The sequence below is a fragment of the Barbus barbus genome (assembly GCF_936440315.1).
Source record: "Barbus barbus genome assembly, chromosome: 46".
NCBI lineage: Eukaryota > Metazoa > Chordata > Actinopteri > Cypriniformes > Cyprinidae > Barbus > Barbus barbus.
Window position 1 is genome coordinate 18,476,801 of NC_136724.1, and position 14,898 is coordinate 18,491,698.

The 14,898-nt window shown below is 36.3% G+C and overlaps 1 protein-coding gene across 3 annotated transcripts in view; it reads right to left on the reverse strand.

Moving 5' to 3' along the window:
* LOC306864592 (collagen alpha-1(XI) chain-like) overlaps positions 1 to 14,898 on the reverse strand; it is a 71,347-nt gene that overhangs the window by 44,810 nt on the left and 11,639 nt on the right. Inside the window, exons 5-13 of one of the 3 annotated variants that reach the window (XM_079408693.1) lie at positions 9,589 to 9,714; positions 6,772 to 6,858; positions 5,552 to 5,656; positions 3,560 to 3,868; positions 2,342 to 2,404; positions 2,191 to 2,232; positions 1,963 to 2,025; positions 550 to 624; positions 66 to 149 (exon numbers count right to left, since the gene is read on the reverse strand). In XM_079408693.1, the coding sequence (XP_079264819.1) occupies positions 66 to 149; positions 550 to 624; positions 1,963 to 2,025; positions 2,191 to 2,232; positions 2,342 to 2,404; positions 3,560 to 3,868; positions 5,552 to 5,656; positions 6,772 to 6,858; positions 9,589 to 9,714 (954 nt within the window). Of the gene's footprint in view, positions 1 to 65; positions 150 to 549; positions 625 to 1,962; positions 2,026 to 2,190; positions 2,233 to 2,341; positions 2,405 to 3,559; positions 3,869 to 5,551; positions 5,657 to 5,870; positions 6,030 to 6,771; positions 6,859 to 9,588; positions 9,715 to 14,898 lie in introns of all 3 variants that reach the window. The other 2 variants (XM_079408694.1, XM_079408695.1) reach the window with 2 other exon arrangements.

The following is a 14,898-nucleotide window of genomic DNA, read 5'->3' on the forward strand; positions in this document are numbered from 1 at the left end:
CTCCCCCTCAGCAAACAGCTGAGTGAAGCTCAAGGGCCATTTGGCCCTTCACTTCTCATACTCACTCTGGCCTGAGAGAGAATGGCCTGAGCCTGGGCCTCTTGAGCCGACACCACTGGACCCTTTTCCCCATCACCACCAAACCGGAACTGTCAAACATGAACAGAGTATTCATTATTAACATTTTCATTTAGAAAAACACTTCATACTACTGTCTCCTACACTATAAATAATGAGTCAGTCCAGCACAAAAAGCAATATTCTGAATATTTAATTAGGATTTAGACAGTATTTTCAATACTTTTGAAAACTACAAAACAACATGCTCTAAAGAAGTGAAGTATGTAGTCAAAATATACAAAAAATATACAAAATTTTAACTCAGTTAATCAACTATGCAAAGCTACATTTGAAATCCTTCATTAAGATTTACATGGTTTGTTATAGTTGTTTTCATGTATGTATTATTGCTGAATACAAGCATGAAACTGATGTGCAAAATAGGCTGGACGGATCTGCAAAGATATTTGGTGAATTTAGGGGTCTTACTGGCAGCATCAGCATAGTACCAGGGGGGCCTGGCAAGCCATCCGCTCCGGGAAGACCAGCACGGCCGGGAAGACCCTGAGGAAGCAGGAAGAGTGGGAGAGAAAGAGAGACGAGATATATCAGTAATTTGACACTTCTTGACTTGACGACACACAAGTAAGAGAATGCCAAGACAGGAATGAGAAAGGAAGGGGGATCGAACAGAGATAGAGAGACCCTCTCACCACCATTAACCTTTAGTGAAGTTGTCCATTTTTAAGATACTGATTGTTTTCATTTTCTAGCTCATGAGCGCAGGGGGATATCACTGTGTAACAATTACTTTTATCTAAACAACACTTCATAGATGGTTCGCTGTTGTCTCCACCAAGTCCAATCACAGTAAATCATCACAATGTTTCATTTTTTTACTACAATTATAGCTTGAAAGGTTATGTTAAATAACACTAATAAATAATATTAAATGCTATCCTGAAGTGTACAAGTCTTAGTTTGACAAAATCATTAACAAGCAAGTACTCAAGATCCCACATTTTATTGATATGCATTCCATTGCAATTTGTGCTTCTATTTAAATAGTGTTTTCTTTATTCTCACTTGTAAAATGAACTGTATTGGTCTACATCTGAATGATATTCTGATGCAAATGATTTATTTAGTTTCATCATTGTCATTCTTGTGTGTGTGCTGTTCTGTTAAAGTGTGGATTTACATAGAAGTGTAATACCCACAACACAACCTAAAATCAGAACTCCAGACAAACTTTGGAGTTGGTTTAGGAATTTGTAATGATAATTATCCTCAAAATGCTTAAGGAAGAAGATGTTTTTGTGAGCAATGTGTGTATTTTGCATACAGAAATAGATTGAGGATAACGTGTTGCATTTAATCAGATTTTTGCCCACTATTCGTTCTGAAGTAACGTGAATTACTGCAATTCATCATCTGGGAATGTTAACTTGCTTTAATCTGTGTTTCTAAATAAAGCAACTCAGGGTTTCACATTTGAAAACTAAATGTGTCAGAGAGGGTTGTAAATGTGCCCTCAGGGTCAGGAATCTGCCATGACCCTGTTCAGAATAAATTTGCATTATGTTTTGTTTACTGACACATTTTCATGCAGTCTTGTGGTTTACTACAGCCAGACTGTTTTTCTAAGGCTTAGCACACAAGTTTTTCTCTAGCCTAGCCTCTGTCTCATTATGTTCATCACAGATTTCATTTGACATGTCTCTTTTCCCACTTAATCACTGTTGATTTTTGTCAATGATAAAATAAATTTCTGTGAAACTAAATATGACAAAAGAAAGATCAAGTCCTTAACCTTATCTAAACCTTGTTAATGCTCTGAAAATACCTGTGGTTGTCATAAGCAAACATAGCCTCAGTCAAAGACTAGAACAAATTTTTTACCCTGTCACCAGGATCTCCGGTTGAACCAGGGGGGCCATGTAAACCTGGAGGGCCTGGAAGACCCTGAAGAAAAAAAGAAAATTTAATAAACAGACAGACTGGAGCACAGTGATGATGACCCAATTACCAAAAGATTTTAGATAAAAAAAAAAAATAAATAAATAAAAAACTATATAGGTTGAATATTGCATATTACAACTGACGCAGACAAAAATGCAGGTAACTTACAGCAGGTCCAGGTGGTCCAGCAGGTCCTTCAATCAGCATTCCCTACGAATCACAACAAAACCAGAATAACTGACCAGAAAAGATTACAGCATCAAATTATCTCAATATTCTTCCCAAGGTGATGAATCCCCAGAATTCGCTTTTCACTCACTGGCTCAATCACTGCAGGTTCTCCTTTTTCTCCCTTCTGACCCAGAGCAGCACCACCACCCAACTGCAAACATACAATAGAGGTTAGACGCAACAAATGATAGATAGACCAAGATAACTATAGATAACGTAGAGAGAACAGACAGACAGACAGAAAGACAGACAGACAGACAGACAGACAGACAGACAGACAGACAGATAGATAGATAGATAGATAGATAGATAGATAGATAGATAGATAGATAGATAGATAGATAGATAGATAGATAGATAGATAGATAGATAGATAGATAGATAGATAGATAGATAGATAGATAGATAGATAGATAGATACTATTGGGGTTATTGCTGGTGCAGAGTGTAGGAGTGAAAATACACATGAATATGAAAAGCTTAAGGAAAAATGCTAAATTTGGTAACACCTAATTTAAAGGACTAATTCTCACTATTAACTAGTTGCATATTAGCATGCACATTACTAGCATATTGGCTGTTTTATTAGTACTTATAAACACACACATTAATGACTTATTTCTGCATGACCAAATTTTAGATCCCTCAATCCAACCCCATTCCTAAACTTAACAACTATTACTAACTATTAAATTAGCAGTTTATTGAGGCAAAAGTCATAGTTAATAGTGAGAATTGGTCCCCCAAATTAAGGTGTGACCCTAAATACATAACGTTCATAACGAAATGGAAAGTATGTAACAATGAGTATGTAACAGCAATGTAATGGACAGGATCTAATGCTGTCAAACCTTAGCACATGTGGGCTGTAAAACACCGGTACTGGAGTTTTTGACGGAGGGAAAGTATGAGCTTCTTAAGAGGGTGAAGATGGAAAAATGTCAGTTTCAACAGACAGCTGGATCTGTGGTATGAGGTATATGCCGTATCCCAGGGCGATGTGGGAGATAAGGTGCTGACAGTCAGGGAGTTCAAACTACAGTTGGCATGAGAGTGTGCATCTAAATGATCTGTGAATCTATATGATCGATGTGATCTATCGTACACAGAGACGGGAGGGAGACAAAATCAATACGGACAAGTGGAAGGAGTGCAGTGCAGATTAGTATTAATCAACACACCAAACAGGAAAAAATGGTTGGACCCCATGCAAAATGTGCACTACAAAGCCAACAATGCATGCTAGATTCCCATATCCAACAGTCTGGGTGCTGGATGACACCCTCATTTGAGGGTCAATACTTACGTCCGACGTCACTTCTGTTTCAGCAATGTCCGTTTCGGCGGCAACCCCTGGCCCGAAACTGTCCTCATAATTGGACGTAGGGTTTGGAGCCACATTGCCAAACTCATCGTATGCCCCATACTCATATTGATTTTTGTCAAGCCCAGTCTCATCATATTCCTTAAGATCATACTCCTTAAAGTCATACGCGTCCACTCCGACGGGGTCGGCAGTGCCGCTGGGCAGCACGGCTTCTGGGGCAGCGGTCGGATCCAGACCAGCCTGGGCCGTCTCAGTGACATAGTCACCGAAAACTTCCTCTTCCACAGCCTTATTATACCCAAGCAATGCGGCCGGGCAGAGGGGAAGGGATGGATGTTAGTTAAGCAGTTAAAGCAAATACTACTGTATCTAATGCAAAGCAGGAGCAAAATTAATTGCATGAGAAATATTTATTAAGAATAGTATATCAATTTTGGGCAGCAACAAGATAACACTTCTTAGTCCCATTCAATGGAAATATATTAGATGATTTGGATTGGATTCGAGGATTTGGATAAATGGTGAGATGAGAATATAAGGCGCAAATTAAATCTGGTAAATCACAACATTGTACAAGTTACAGTAATAGACAGATATAATCAGTACTGCACATTTATAAAGACACATACTGTATGTTTAACAGTTATGAATTATAAAAACAGTGCTAATCTCATAAAAAAAGTGTTAAATGCAAATTCTATTATGAAAAGTATATTTCAAAACTATAAAACGTTTCTTAATCTAATCAAATTTTGGGGGCATTTTTGTGTGTTATTTGCAGAGGGACAAATAAAGTGTTAACTTTATTATTAAAAAGGCATTATTTTTACATATTTAATAATCACACATATAAGTCTATTCCTGTCTTTTTCCCACAATAAACATAATGGTAAAGTTAAATTATGTTTAGAGGTAAAAAAAGAAGACAGAAATAAATGACTTTAGTCTGAAATGACACTACATAGTTTAAAAAACCCACTAACTATCAAATGCAGGAACAGATCAAATTGTAAAAGTCTGACTCTGCATTTGATTACAACAGCCAAGATTTATGATATGTTTTAGTACGTAACCATAAAAAATAGTCAAGGAACACCAGTTTTTATTTCAATACTGAAAATTTAGCAAAAGGGGCATTTAGACATTTCTTACTGCATTTAATTTGAGAAAAAACACACCTACACTTATAATGTGTCTGTAATATCCAACATGAACTTCCTGTAGAACCACCCTGTAAATACATCTAGGCCTATATGGCTGTGAAAGAGTTCAATTCTGTTGAATATATTTCTGATAACTAGAGCCAGAACTATTCAACCAGAATACATCAGGGACGAATGCTATTATGTTTTGTTTCTTTTTCAAAGGTCCACATATTTGGGTAACTTACTGAGGGAACTGTTTGGAATAGGATGTGCTATCTTCTCAATGATAGTTGGGGCTAGAAAATGGGCAACCAGTCAATATTTAAGCAACCAATTCCAAAACTCCAGCCAAAAAGACAAACATATATAATTTTCACTTAGCTGTGTGATCAATTCACTGCTTTAAATTTAGATAGGATGCTTGAACATTCATAAATCACAGATTTTTCCTAAATGCAGCCTTAAATATCATTGATATCCACAACAGAAAGCTGAAATGGCACAATAGAAACCAGCTGCATGGCAATCCACGGAGAAATATCTACTTGATATTCAAGACATGTCCAACGTTTGAAAACATCACAGGAAGTGGATTGGCTAAATTTAGAACTTGGCGGTTTATAATATCAGCTTTATGTTGTTGGATAAAACAGTTCCCTTGTGGAGACAGTCCCAGAGTTGAAAGACACAGAACAATTGCCATGAATTGTTTTGTTTTTGTCATTTCACATCAAATACTTCCTCGCCATACGTGCTCCTGGATTTTCCCCCATTCTGTCCCACATTTTAGTCGCCCTACCATCATAGTATATAATAAAATGATTACCTGGTTTGGTCCAGTGGTTGCGACAGGAGACTGAGTTTTGGAAGCATCTACTGTTCCGTAGTCAAGTTCACTGTCTGTATAGTACTCTCCGTCTACATTGTTAGGCTATAGCAGTTTCAAAGTGAGAAGAAAAGAGGAAGAAGATAAGAAAGGAGGAATTAACACAGTTCAAGCAGTTCCACAAGCGTTACAGGCTGGATCCACGAGGACGGCACCTAGAGAAAGGGGTGGATGGCATGCTCAGACTATCATCAGAGATTTCCCTTAACGAAAGAGAGATCTTGATGGGTTCTGACATGAGCTACACTTTTACTATTACCCCTGGAATGGCTTTTCTTGCTGGCAGGTATCCATATCTCTTCTTCTTAGGTGCTACCTTTTTAGCCTGTTTTGGCTCCTGGTACATATAGGGTTTGGAAAAAGATTTAGGGGACTTTCTCGTCCTCTTCGTTTTCATGGAGACACTACGTTTCACTCGCTGGAAGAAGGTTATGGTGAAGGGAAAAAGACACAACACATCAAAATATCTGCATTAGAAGATAAATAGGTTCACATTTTTTTTCAAACATGGCTTACCTTCAGGATAACTTGGTATACGCTATCCTTCAAAAGTTTGGGGTCAGTTTCTTTTTTTTTTTTTTTTTTACTTTTTTCATCGTATTAAAAAATCATTAAAATGTTATAAAAAGCATAAAAATGTTTCAAAACCATAAAAAAAAATTCCAACCCCAAACTGTAAAATATATTGTTGTCATACCATAACTGAGCAGATTTCAGGTTTGCTTCAAAGAACGGTTATCATAAAACTTAGCAAAGCAACCCATATTCGAAAAAAAACGGCCATCATTTGGCTCTTAAGTTCACATAATATCTCTTTTTTTAATTAAACCCAGTGTACAGAGTTTACAAACACTGACAACATAAACTACATGGGCAAAAGTATGTGAACTGCTACAGTAATTCATGGGCCTGTCTATTTAAGCTAACAGGAGCTTAAAATCTAGTATACAACAATATAATCTCCTTAAACAAACATTTTCAGTAGTATAGGGCGTACCAAAGTGCTAACATCACAGGACAACGGTATGGAAGAGCTTGACTGGCCCAGACAAAGCCCATACCACATACTTTTGCCCATGTAATTTATACAGGTCAAGGAAAGGGGGCGGGGCCATCCCATGATTGATATAACAAACACATGACATATTTCCTACATTTACCTGCGGCTCAGAATATTCATCTGTCGCTGTGGGGGTCGCTCCCTCATAATAATCATATAAATCACCGTATTCAACAGCAGTTGTGTACTGCACACAGGGAGAGGATGAGAGAAAGGTTAGCAAAGCATACAAAATTCCATGTAATCTACCCTTGGGTGTATTACATACTTTGATGGTTAGATTTACTGTATAGCTGTTTTTATACAGTGCAGATGATTAGACACAGGTTTATCATACACAGCATATTATCATAATTTTTTTACTAAAGCATCCAATGTTAGAACGCAACATCATGATCAAAACAATCTAAACACCTAAAATGTTTGTGTTACTCTCTACTGTGTGAGTTCAGCATGTGTGAACATACTGCATTAATTACATTAATGTATAACATGTGATGCACTTATTCTGATATACAGGTGGGTGTTTAAAACCCTATAAAAACTCCCTGCATGTCTGAAGCAGAAATAACAGCCATATGTTGACTGCTTTCTTAACTGAACCCCCTTCTTCTTGTTTCTCATCTTTATTGTGGGTAAAACCCCATTTGCCTTCTAAAGCAAAGGGTGAATAAAGGCTTAGATCTATATAAAAAGTCAAATCTAGTTGATTTTCTTATTTCTACCATTTTTTTGCATGATAGAGCTTTAGTTGGCATCTGCAGATGACATAGCGGATTGTTTATCGACAGTGGTTTCTGGAAGTATTCCTGGGCCCATTTAGTAATGTCAATGACAGAATCATGCCGATGAGTGATGTAATGTCATCTGAGGGCCTCAAGACCACGGGCATCCAACAAAGGTCTTCGGCCTTGCCCCTTACTCACAGAGATTTCTCCAGTTTCTCTGAAACTTTTGATGATGTTATGCACTGTAGATGATGAGATTTGCAACGCCTTTGCAATTTGACGTTGAGGAATGTTGTTTTTAAAGTATTCCACAATCTTTTTACGCACTCTTTCACAGATTGGAGAGCCTCTGCCCATCTTTACTTTAGAGACTCTGCCTGTCTAAGACATCCCTTTTATGTTACAGAACTGATGTCAGTTAACTTAATTAGTTGCTAGATGTTCTCCCAGCTGAATTTTTTAAAAATGTCTTGCTTTTTCAGCCCTTTATTGCCCCGTGCCAACTTTTTTGAGACCTGTAGCAGACATCAAATTTGAAATGAGCTCATTTAGTGGATAAAAGTGTAAAATTTCTCCGTTTAAACATTTGTTATGTTATCTATGTTCTATTGTGAATAAAACATTGGCTCATGTGATTTGAAAGTCTTTTAGTTTTATCATTTTATTCAAATATAAAATATGTCCCAACATTTCTGGAATTCGGGTTGTAGCCATAAAACTTAATGTGTTTAAAAGAAGGGATTTTATTCACACAGACAAAAAAGTACTCCCAAAACTTATAACTGGCATCAGTTTAGAATATTAAATTAATATTAATATTAAATTTAGGTTAATATTAATAATAAGTGTTAGATTTGGCCATTTAAGGGGATTTCTATGTGCATTCATCAATAATGACAGATTAATGAATGAATGTTTTTTCTGTCTCTATTCCCTCACTGCAAATAATGGCTGTTAGAGCAGCAGGAAGGCCGATAAAGCTACTGAGCCTGGCTCTCCAGGGCTTCATCCATCAAACACAAGTATATGTTAATCCTCATACAGCATAAGAGCTCATAACACAGCCACTGCGCTGATGATCTGGCACTCTTCCATGGCTGGTGATCATTCAGCGTTGAGTAGGACATTGTTCAGCCAGGCCGAGGGTGATTTATGAGCAGAGCATCTCACACACACTCGCCGAGTCAAGATGCAAGAAAGAGGGTTATTGATTTCTCCCATACAGGAAACGACCCTCTCCCTGTTTCGGCAGGATGTAATGGGTTAAAATGACTTGCACGTGGGGTCTGTGTTTACAGGAGTCATAACAGAGATCAGAAGCGTCAAGGTGTGGCTGACTTTTGACCTGTTATGTTTTTATGCATTAAATTGTTCAAAATTGGCAGTAAAGACTTTGACACTGTTATAAAAATTTATATTTTAAATAAATGCTGTTTGGACTTTATAATAATCAAAGAATCCTAAAAAGTTCCTGGTTTCCTCAAAAATATGAAGTAGCGCAATTGTTCTCAACATTGATAATAAGACATGTTTCTTGACTAACAAATCAGCATATTAGAATGATTTCTGTAGGATCATGTGACACTGAATACTGGAGCAATAATGCTGAAAATTCAGCTTTGCATCACAGGAATAAATTATTACACTTTAAAATATATTCAAGTAGAAAACTGTTATTTTAAATTGTAATAATTTTTCTGTATTTTTCTTTTACTGTATTTTTCAATCAAATAAATGCAGCATTCAAAAAGGTTGGAAAGACCCAGATGTTTGAACGTTTGAATGTTTTGTAGCATGTATGAAAATCTCCTTTCATAATGAACATTTCTGACTCTGAAAAATAAAAATAAAAACATATTATGATTTTTTAGTTTTCCATACAAAAATAAAATAAATAAATAGATAATAATAATGTACCAAAGTATGATTTTAATTTAAAATGCAATTTTGCCATATTTTTTGGCCACTACATAATTCCTGTACTTGCATGTTATTTCATGGTTTTGATGATTGTATATAATTCTAAGCTGTGGAGAACAACAATAAAGTACGAGTCTGTGTGTCCAATCATTTGACTGGTAGCGTCAAAAGTATCAACAACGTGCCAGACTTCCAGAAACCTTTGGTCTACTGGATGGTGCAGGAAAGAACATTTCCTCTGCTGGTCAGTGCAAAAGGTCTATACTAACCTCCTCGTCGGGCTCCTGTGCTTGCAGTGTGTCCTTGTGGGGGACGTCACAGTCTGGGCTGTAGTGTTCACAGTAGTCATAAGCTGCTTTAGGGTCAGCCACAATCAGCAGTTGTTGGATGTCACCCTGAGGGGATGAATTACAGGACGATTCATGAGATACATGTGCCAAAAATACCTGTTATTAGTAACATATGTGTTATTAGCACACATATACTGTATTTAATGTATTTTCTGCATGAAAAAATAACAAAGCCATCTTATCCTGGTTAGTCAAAACAATACAAATACCACTCTTGTACTGCAGGAAATACATGCAATTTTGGAATTGCAAGGCAACAAAACAACAAACCACTTTCACAATGAGGAACGCAGGTCAGATGGTTCAGGAAATTGCTGTTTTATAAGCAGGTAAATAAAACGTGTTTCATCATGAAACACCTGGTAATAGAAACCCACACAGGAAGTTTCTTCTCATATAAAAAGCCGCCTGCCTAACAATGTTTAGGCAACAATATATAAAACCTTCTGGTCAACAACATGTTAAACACACACATATATATATATATATATAAAACACATGCATGGTCTTCCAAATGAGTGAAATCTGTTTCGTCATTGTTGTGTCAATAGCAAAACATTATGTTTAACAACTGGATGTTAAAAGACATATTTTACTGTATAAGGTTTTGATTACATTTGTGATTACATTTGTGCATTTTTAGGGCACATGTCTTTTATGGGTTGTAATTATCAGATCCAGATCTTTCTGATCAGATGCTGGGGTGATTTAGTGTGACCTGGGACATGCATGACTTTTACAGTACAGTCCACAAGTCGATCTGGGGGATGTGTTGGAACCTGAGGTCTTTCCTTGGCACTGTCACAAAGAGAGAGAGACTGCGATTTAGCAGCAAGGCAACCCTGAACCCCCCCCCCCCCCCCACACCCAAAAAAAACAGCAGGCTTGGACTTGTTAGGAGCATGTGTGTGTCTGCATGTGTGTGTGTATTTTTACACCTCTCTCTGTAAACTCAACTGTATAAACAGCAAAATGCTCAGGAGTGCCCACAGTAAAATAGAGGATGCCTGACCTCCTTATTACAAAATACCACATTTTATACTGTTATTATTTGATTTATGAAAACAAAACAACACGTTTACAAGAATATAACACACCACCATGTCGATTCATATGACTTTCTTTCCTCTGTGGTACACAAAATGTGAATTTTTGAAGAATATTCTGGCCTTGTTTTCAATACAATGAAAGTGGATGAGAATAGCTTCACATTTTAAAGCTTTTACATTAACAAGTGCTTCAATTAACGACTTAAGTCACCTGATAGCTTTGTGTGAGGTAAAGGATGAAATTTAAGTTGCTGTTCAGTGAAAATCTTGACATCCACCTTTGATCTGAATTGAAAAGATCATGCAAGAAATAGACTGAGACTGAATAGTCATTGAATCTTTAATTCAGTTCACAAATCTGGTTAAGTTCAACTCACTGAATCAATGATTTGTTCACAGCAGTTGGAAAACGAAGGATAAACTGCAATCTGTTCCTCACACAAAGCTATAAAATAACATCAGAATAATTGAAAAATAACACACAAGTTATTCAGACCACCTTTATGATACTTTTATGCAGATTTTTTGGGAATTTTGTAGCTTGACAGCCTCAGTTTTCTTTCACTTTCATTAAAAACAATCACCTTTTGTTTACCAAAGAAATAACGTCACAGCTTTATAACAACATGAGTGATTAAATAAGCATTTTTGGGTGAACTATCACTTTATATTTCTCTAATGTATCATCTAAATCATCCACAATCATTCAAAATTCATCAAAAAACAATCAAGATCATTACAGTTGCTGCAATGTCGTTCCAAGCCGTGTTTGCATCGATCACCTGTTGCTCTGTTACATACAGTACATTTACCAGACCATGAAAGCCAGGATTGGCCCCAAAAACCAGGCTTGGCATTACAGTCTGGTGCCAAGATGGAGGGAAAAACAAGGAGATCAAGCCAATGGCTGAATAAAAGTGACACGTATAACCTCATTTATCACCCACACACCTTTAACAACTCCCTGGACCCTGCAGAGCTTATTCGGAGTAAAATACGCATGAAATCCTAGTCTGAGACTAGAACTGAATCAATTCAAACAGATTTAAGCAAATAATTTAGAAAAATCAATCCCACCCAGTGATTTACAGTAATGTAATTACATCTGACTAGTATAGAAGCTTGTTTCTGTCATGGATTAAAACATAAAAAAGGTCATTGCAATGCTTTTCCTCAGAATTGTTTTTAATTATCCCATATAAAAAGTATAAAAAAATATAGAGTTGCAATGCAGAGGCTATTGTAAAATATGTTTGTTAACTTGTAACTTAACTTGAAATTGAGTTTGATGTGGAATTTACAGCAGGTCTCTCTCTATTGCACAATATTAACAACTGTTTGTGATAGAGAACACTGTAACCCAGTTAAAATGTTATGGAATATTCATGCAGTAATGTATCAACATCCTTAAACAACATGTACCCATAGCATCACTCAACAGCTTTTTGCTAACGACGTGTACTAAAAAGGCTGTTTGTCTTGAAGGCCCAGTGTGTGAAAAACTATTTAAGATGTAGACCCCCAGCATGAGCATACAGTAAACTGTTCAAATAGCAACGTAGCACAGTAGGAAACCTGTCATTAAGCACCATAATGCCTCAGCTTTACAACATGAGAGAATTTGGTCAGTTTTCCTCAGTCATTTAATTGTACGTAACTGTTCTAATTACAGAACTGGTGAGAGCCAATGGTGGCGAACACCAAATCGGAAACAAAAGGAGCTGTGAACTTTGATGTACCCAAGCCTTGAGCCGTGAACCGAGCGACCCGGCAACACACCCAACAGTATTAGCTGCGGTCAATGCTATTTCCTCACCTCACAGACAATATAGTAATTAAGATAGCAACCTGGCCATTTAGGAAAAGAAACGTGGATGTGTTTCTGAACTGTGATTCAAAGTGTGTCAACATCCAATTGCGACAATTCATGCCTTTTGCCAACCATTTTTGTAGGTTTAATTGATTTGGTAGGGGAGCAGTAGGAATGAGGAGCCCTGCTAGTTGAAGAAAGGTTCTTATTTATTATGAGACAGAAATGAGACATGTAAAAAGTATGGTATAAAAAAAAAACAAAAAAAAAAAACACTATGTCATCTTATATCCTTTTTGTGAGCTACTATCCTGCAAATAGCACATTGTACACTTTCAAACTCTGCAAAATCAAAGGCTTCTATACAGGCGCTACAAAGTGTTGATTCATTCAAGGCTAGTAAGAGATGTCGCTCCTATGAGTCTGACCAGGTATTTCCTCCATATTTCCCAAAATACACTTCAGAAGTAGCCATACAGTGGGAACAGTCATAGCGTTCACACTCTCACACAGAGAACTCTGTGTTTCCAACTATACAAATCCCAAATGACACACCAAATCTAAATACTGGGTATACCTCTCATAGCTTTTCTATATATATGCTGATTTAAACAGTAAGAGGTAAAAAAACTGAGAAACTGTCTTGGATGAAACTGCCAGGTAAAATGTATGAGATTATTTATAAATTACATTTTGATAACACTATTAACATTTGACTAATTGTATGTCCAAAAGCCCAATAAATCTACTTACTGTAAATATTACACTGCAAAAAAAAAAAAAAAAAAAAAAAAGAAGTTGCAGATATATGGAGCCCCATATATGACAAAAAATAAAAATAAAAATAGATCATATGACATAAAAAATAGATCTTATGGCCAAAAAAGTAAGAATTGATTTCTACAATTTATTAATTCCTGACTATGTTTTATTAATGTTTTTCCTCATTTTAGTTAAATCATGGTCATGATTAAAACAAACTAATAAGTTGTGGGAATTATTTCTTAATACATGGCCACAATATCTTTTTTTTTTTTTTTTGGCACATGAGGGGCTCCATAGATATTAAATATTGAACAAAGTTGGTATATTAGTTGTCAAAATTAACTATGAATTGGTTAATAATTCGCATAGTAAAACAACACAAAAAACACCAAATCATCAGAGAAGATTTTTCATACAGGTAATATGGCCCAAATTCATAGTTAAATTTGATTAACTTTTATTAAATCAACTTTAATACTCAATATTATGTTTATATACATGTGTATTATGTATATATACGTGTGTGTGTGTGTGTGTGTGTGTGTGTATATATACATACATACATACATACATACATACATACATACAAAATTCACATCAGCCCAAAAAAAGTAAAAGTCAATTAAATGTTACGACGTCATCACACTAACAACAAGTCCTAAATAAAAGTACTTGCATTAAAGCAATTTCATCAAGAATATGGGGCAATAAGACATCATTCCCATCCCCCACTAAGTTCGCTCTCCACCACATGGGTAAATACACACCCAAGCCCTCCTCCTTACCAAAAAGGAAAGCATTTCAATATCACCTGTCAATCGGCCCATTGTACATGATCATTTACAGCTTTAACTCATTTTGACCCTGCACATTCCACACTGCCTCAATAGTGACTTTAAAGAGAACAAATGCACACATAACATTAAAACAGCAGTTACCTAACAGACACAAGCTTCCCTTTTGCACCAAAAACAGTCAAACAGAGGTTTTGAAAAGTGCAGAAAGAAGTTGCTAAGCAAATCTACTTATATATGTCATTGAGCATCACAACACACAGTCATGACTGTGAAAATATTTTAATATTTTGCATTAATTAGTCGTTTTCTGCTCTAATTGAGATGATGGCAGGGCTGCCGACTCTCCTTTAAACCTGTAATTTGCCATGTCTGCTAATTAATACTTGGCCTAGAGTTCATGTCTGACATAAATATGCCACCCTTTCGGTTTTTGTACAGTGCAAAGCACTTGGTAAAGAAAGTAAGTGTTTTCTACACTTTTTTCTGATGCTTTCCAATCATTAAATAAAATGTGTGCTGGTCAAATTAGCCATATTTTGCTCAATTATCCACACTTTTCAATACCTTAAACCACCAAATAAATATACTCAGGTTCTTCTTTTATGATGATATATGGTTGTACCGTAAACAACAGAATTTACAACATTAACCATGTTGAATGAAAACTGAGCAATCTGTGCATGAAGAGGACTCCTCTGGCTTTGAGTAGCTTTAATTACAAGGTGAAAGAAGCCTTCATAACAGGAAGCGAGGGGAAAACCCGACCACTTAAAAGTAAACAGTGACACAAGGCTTGTCTGTCTTATCC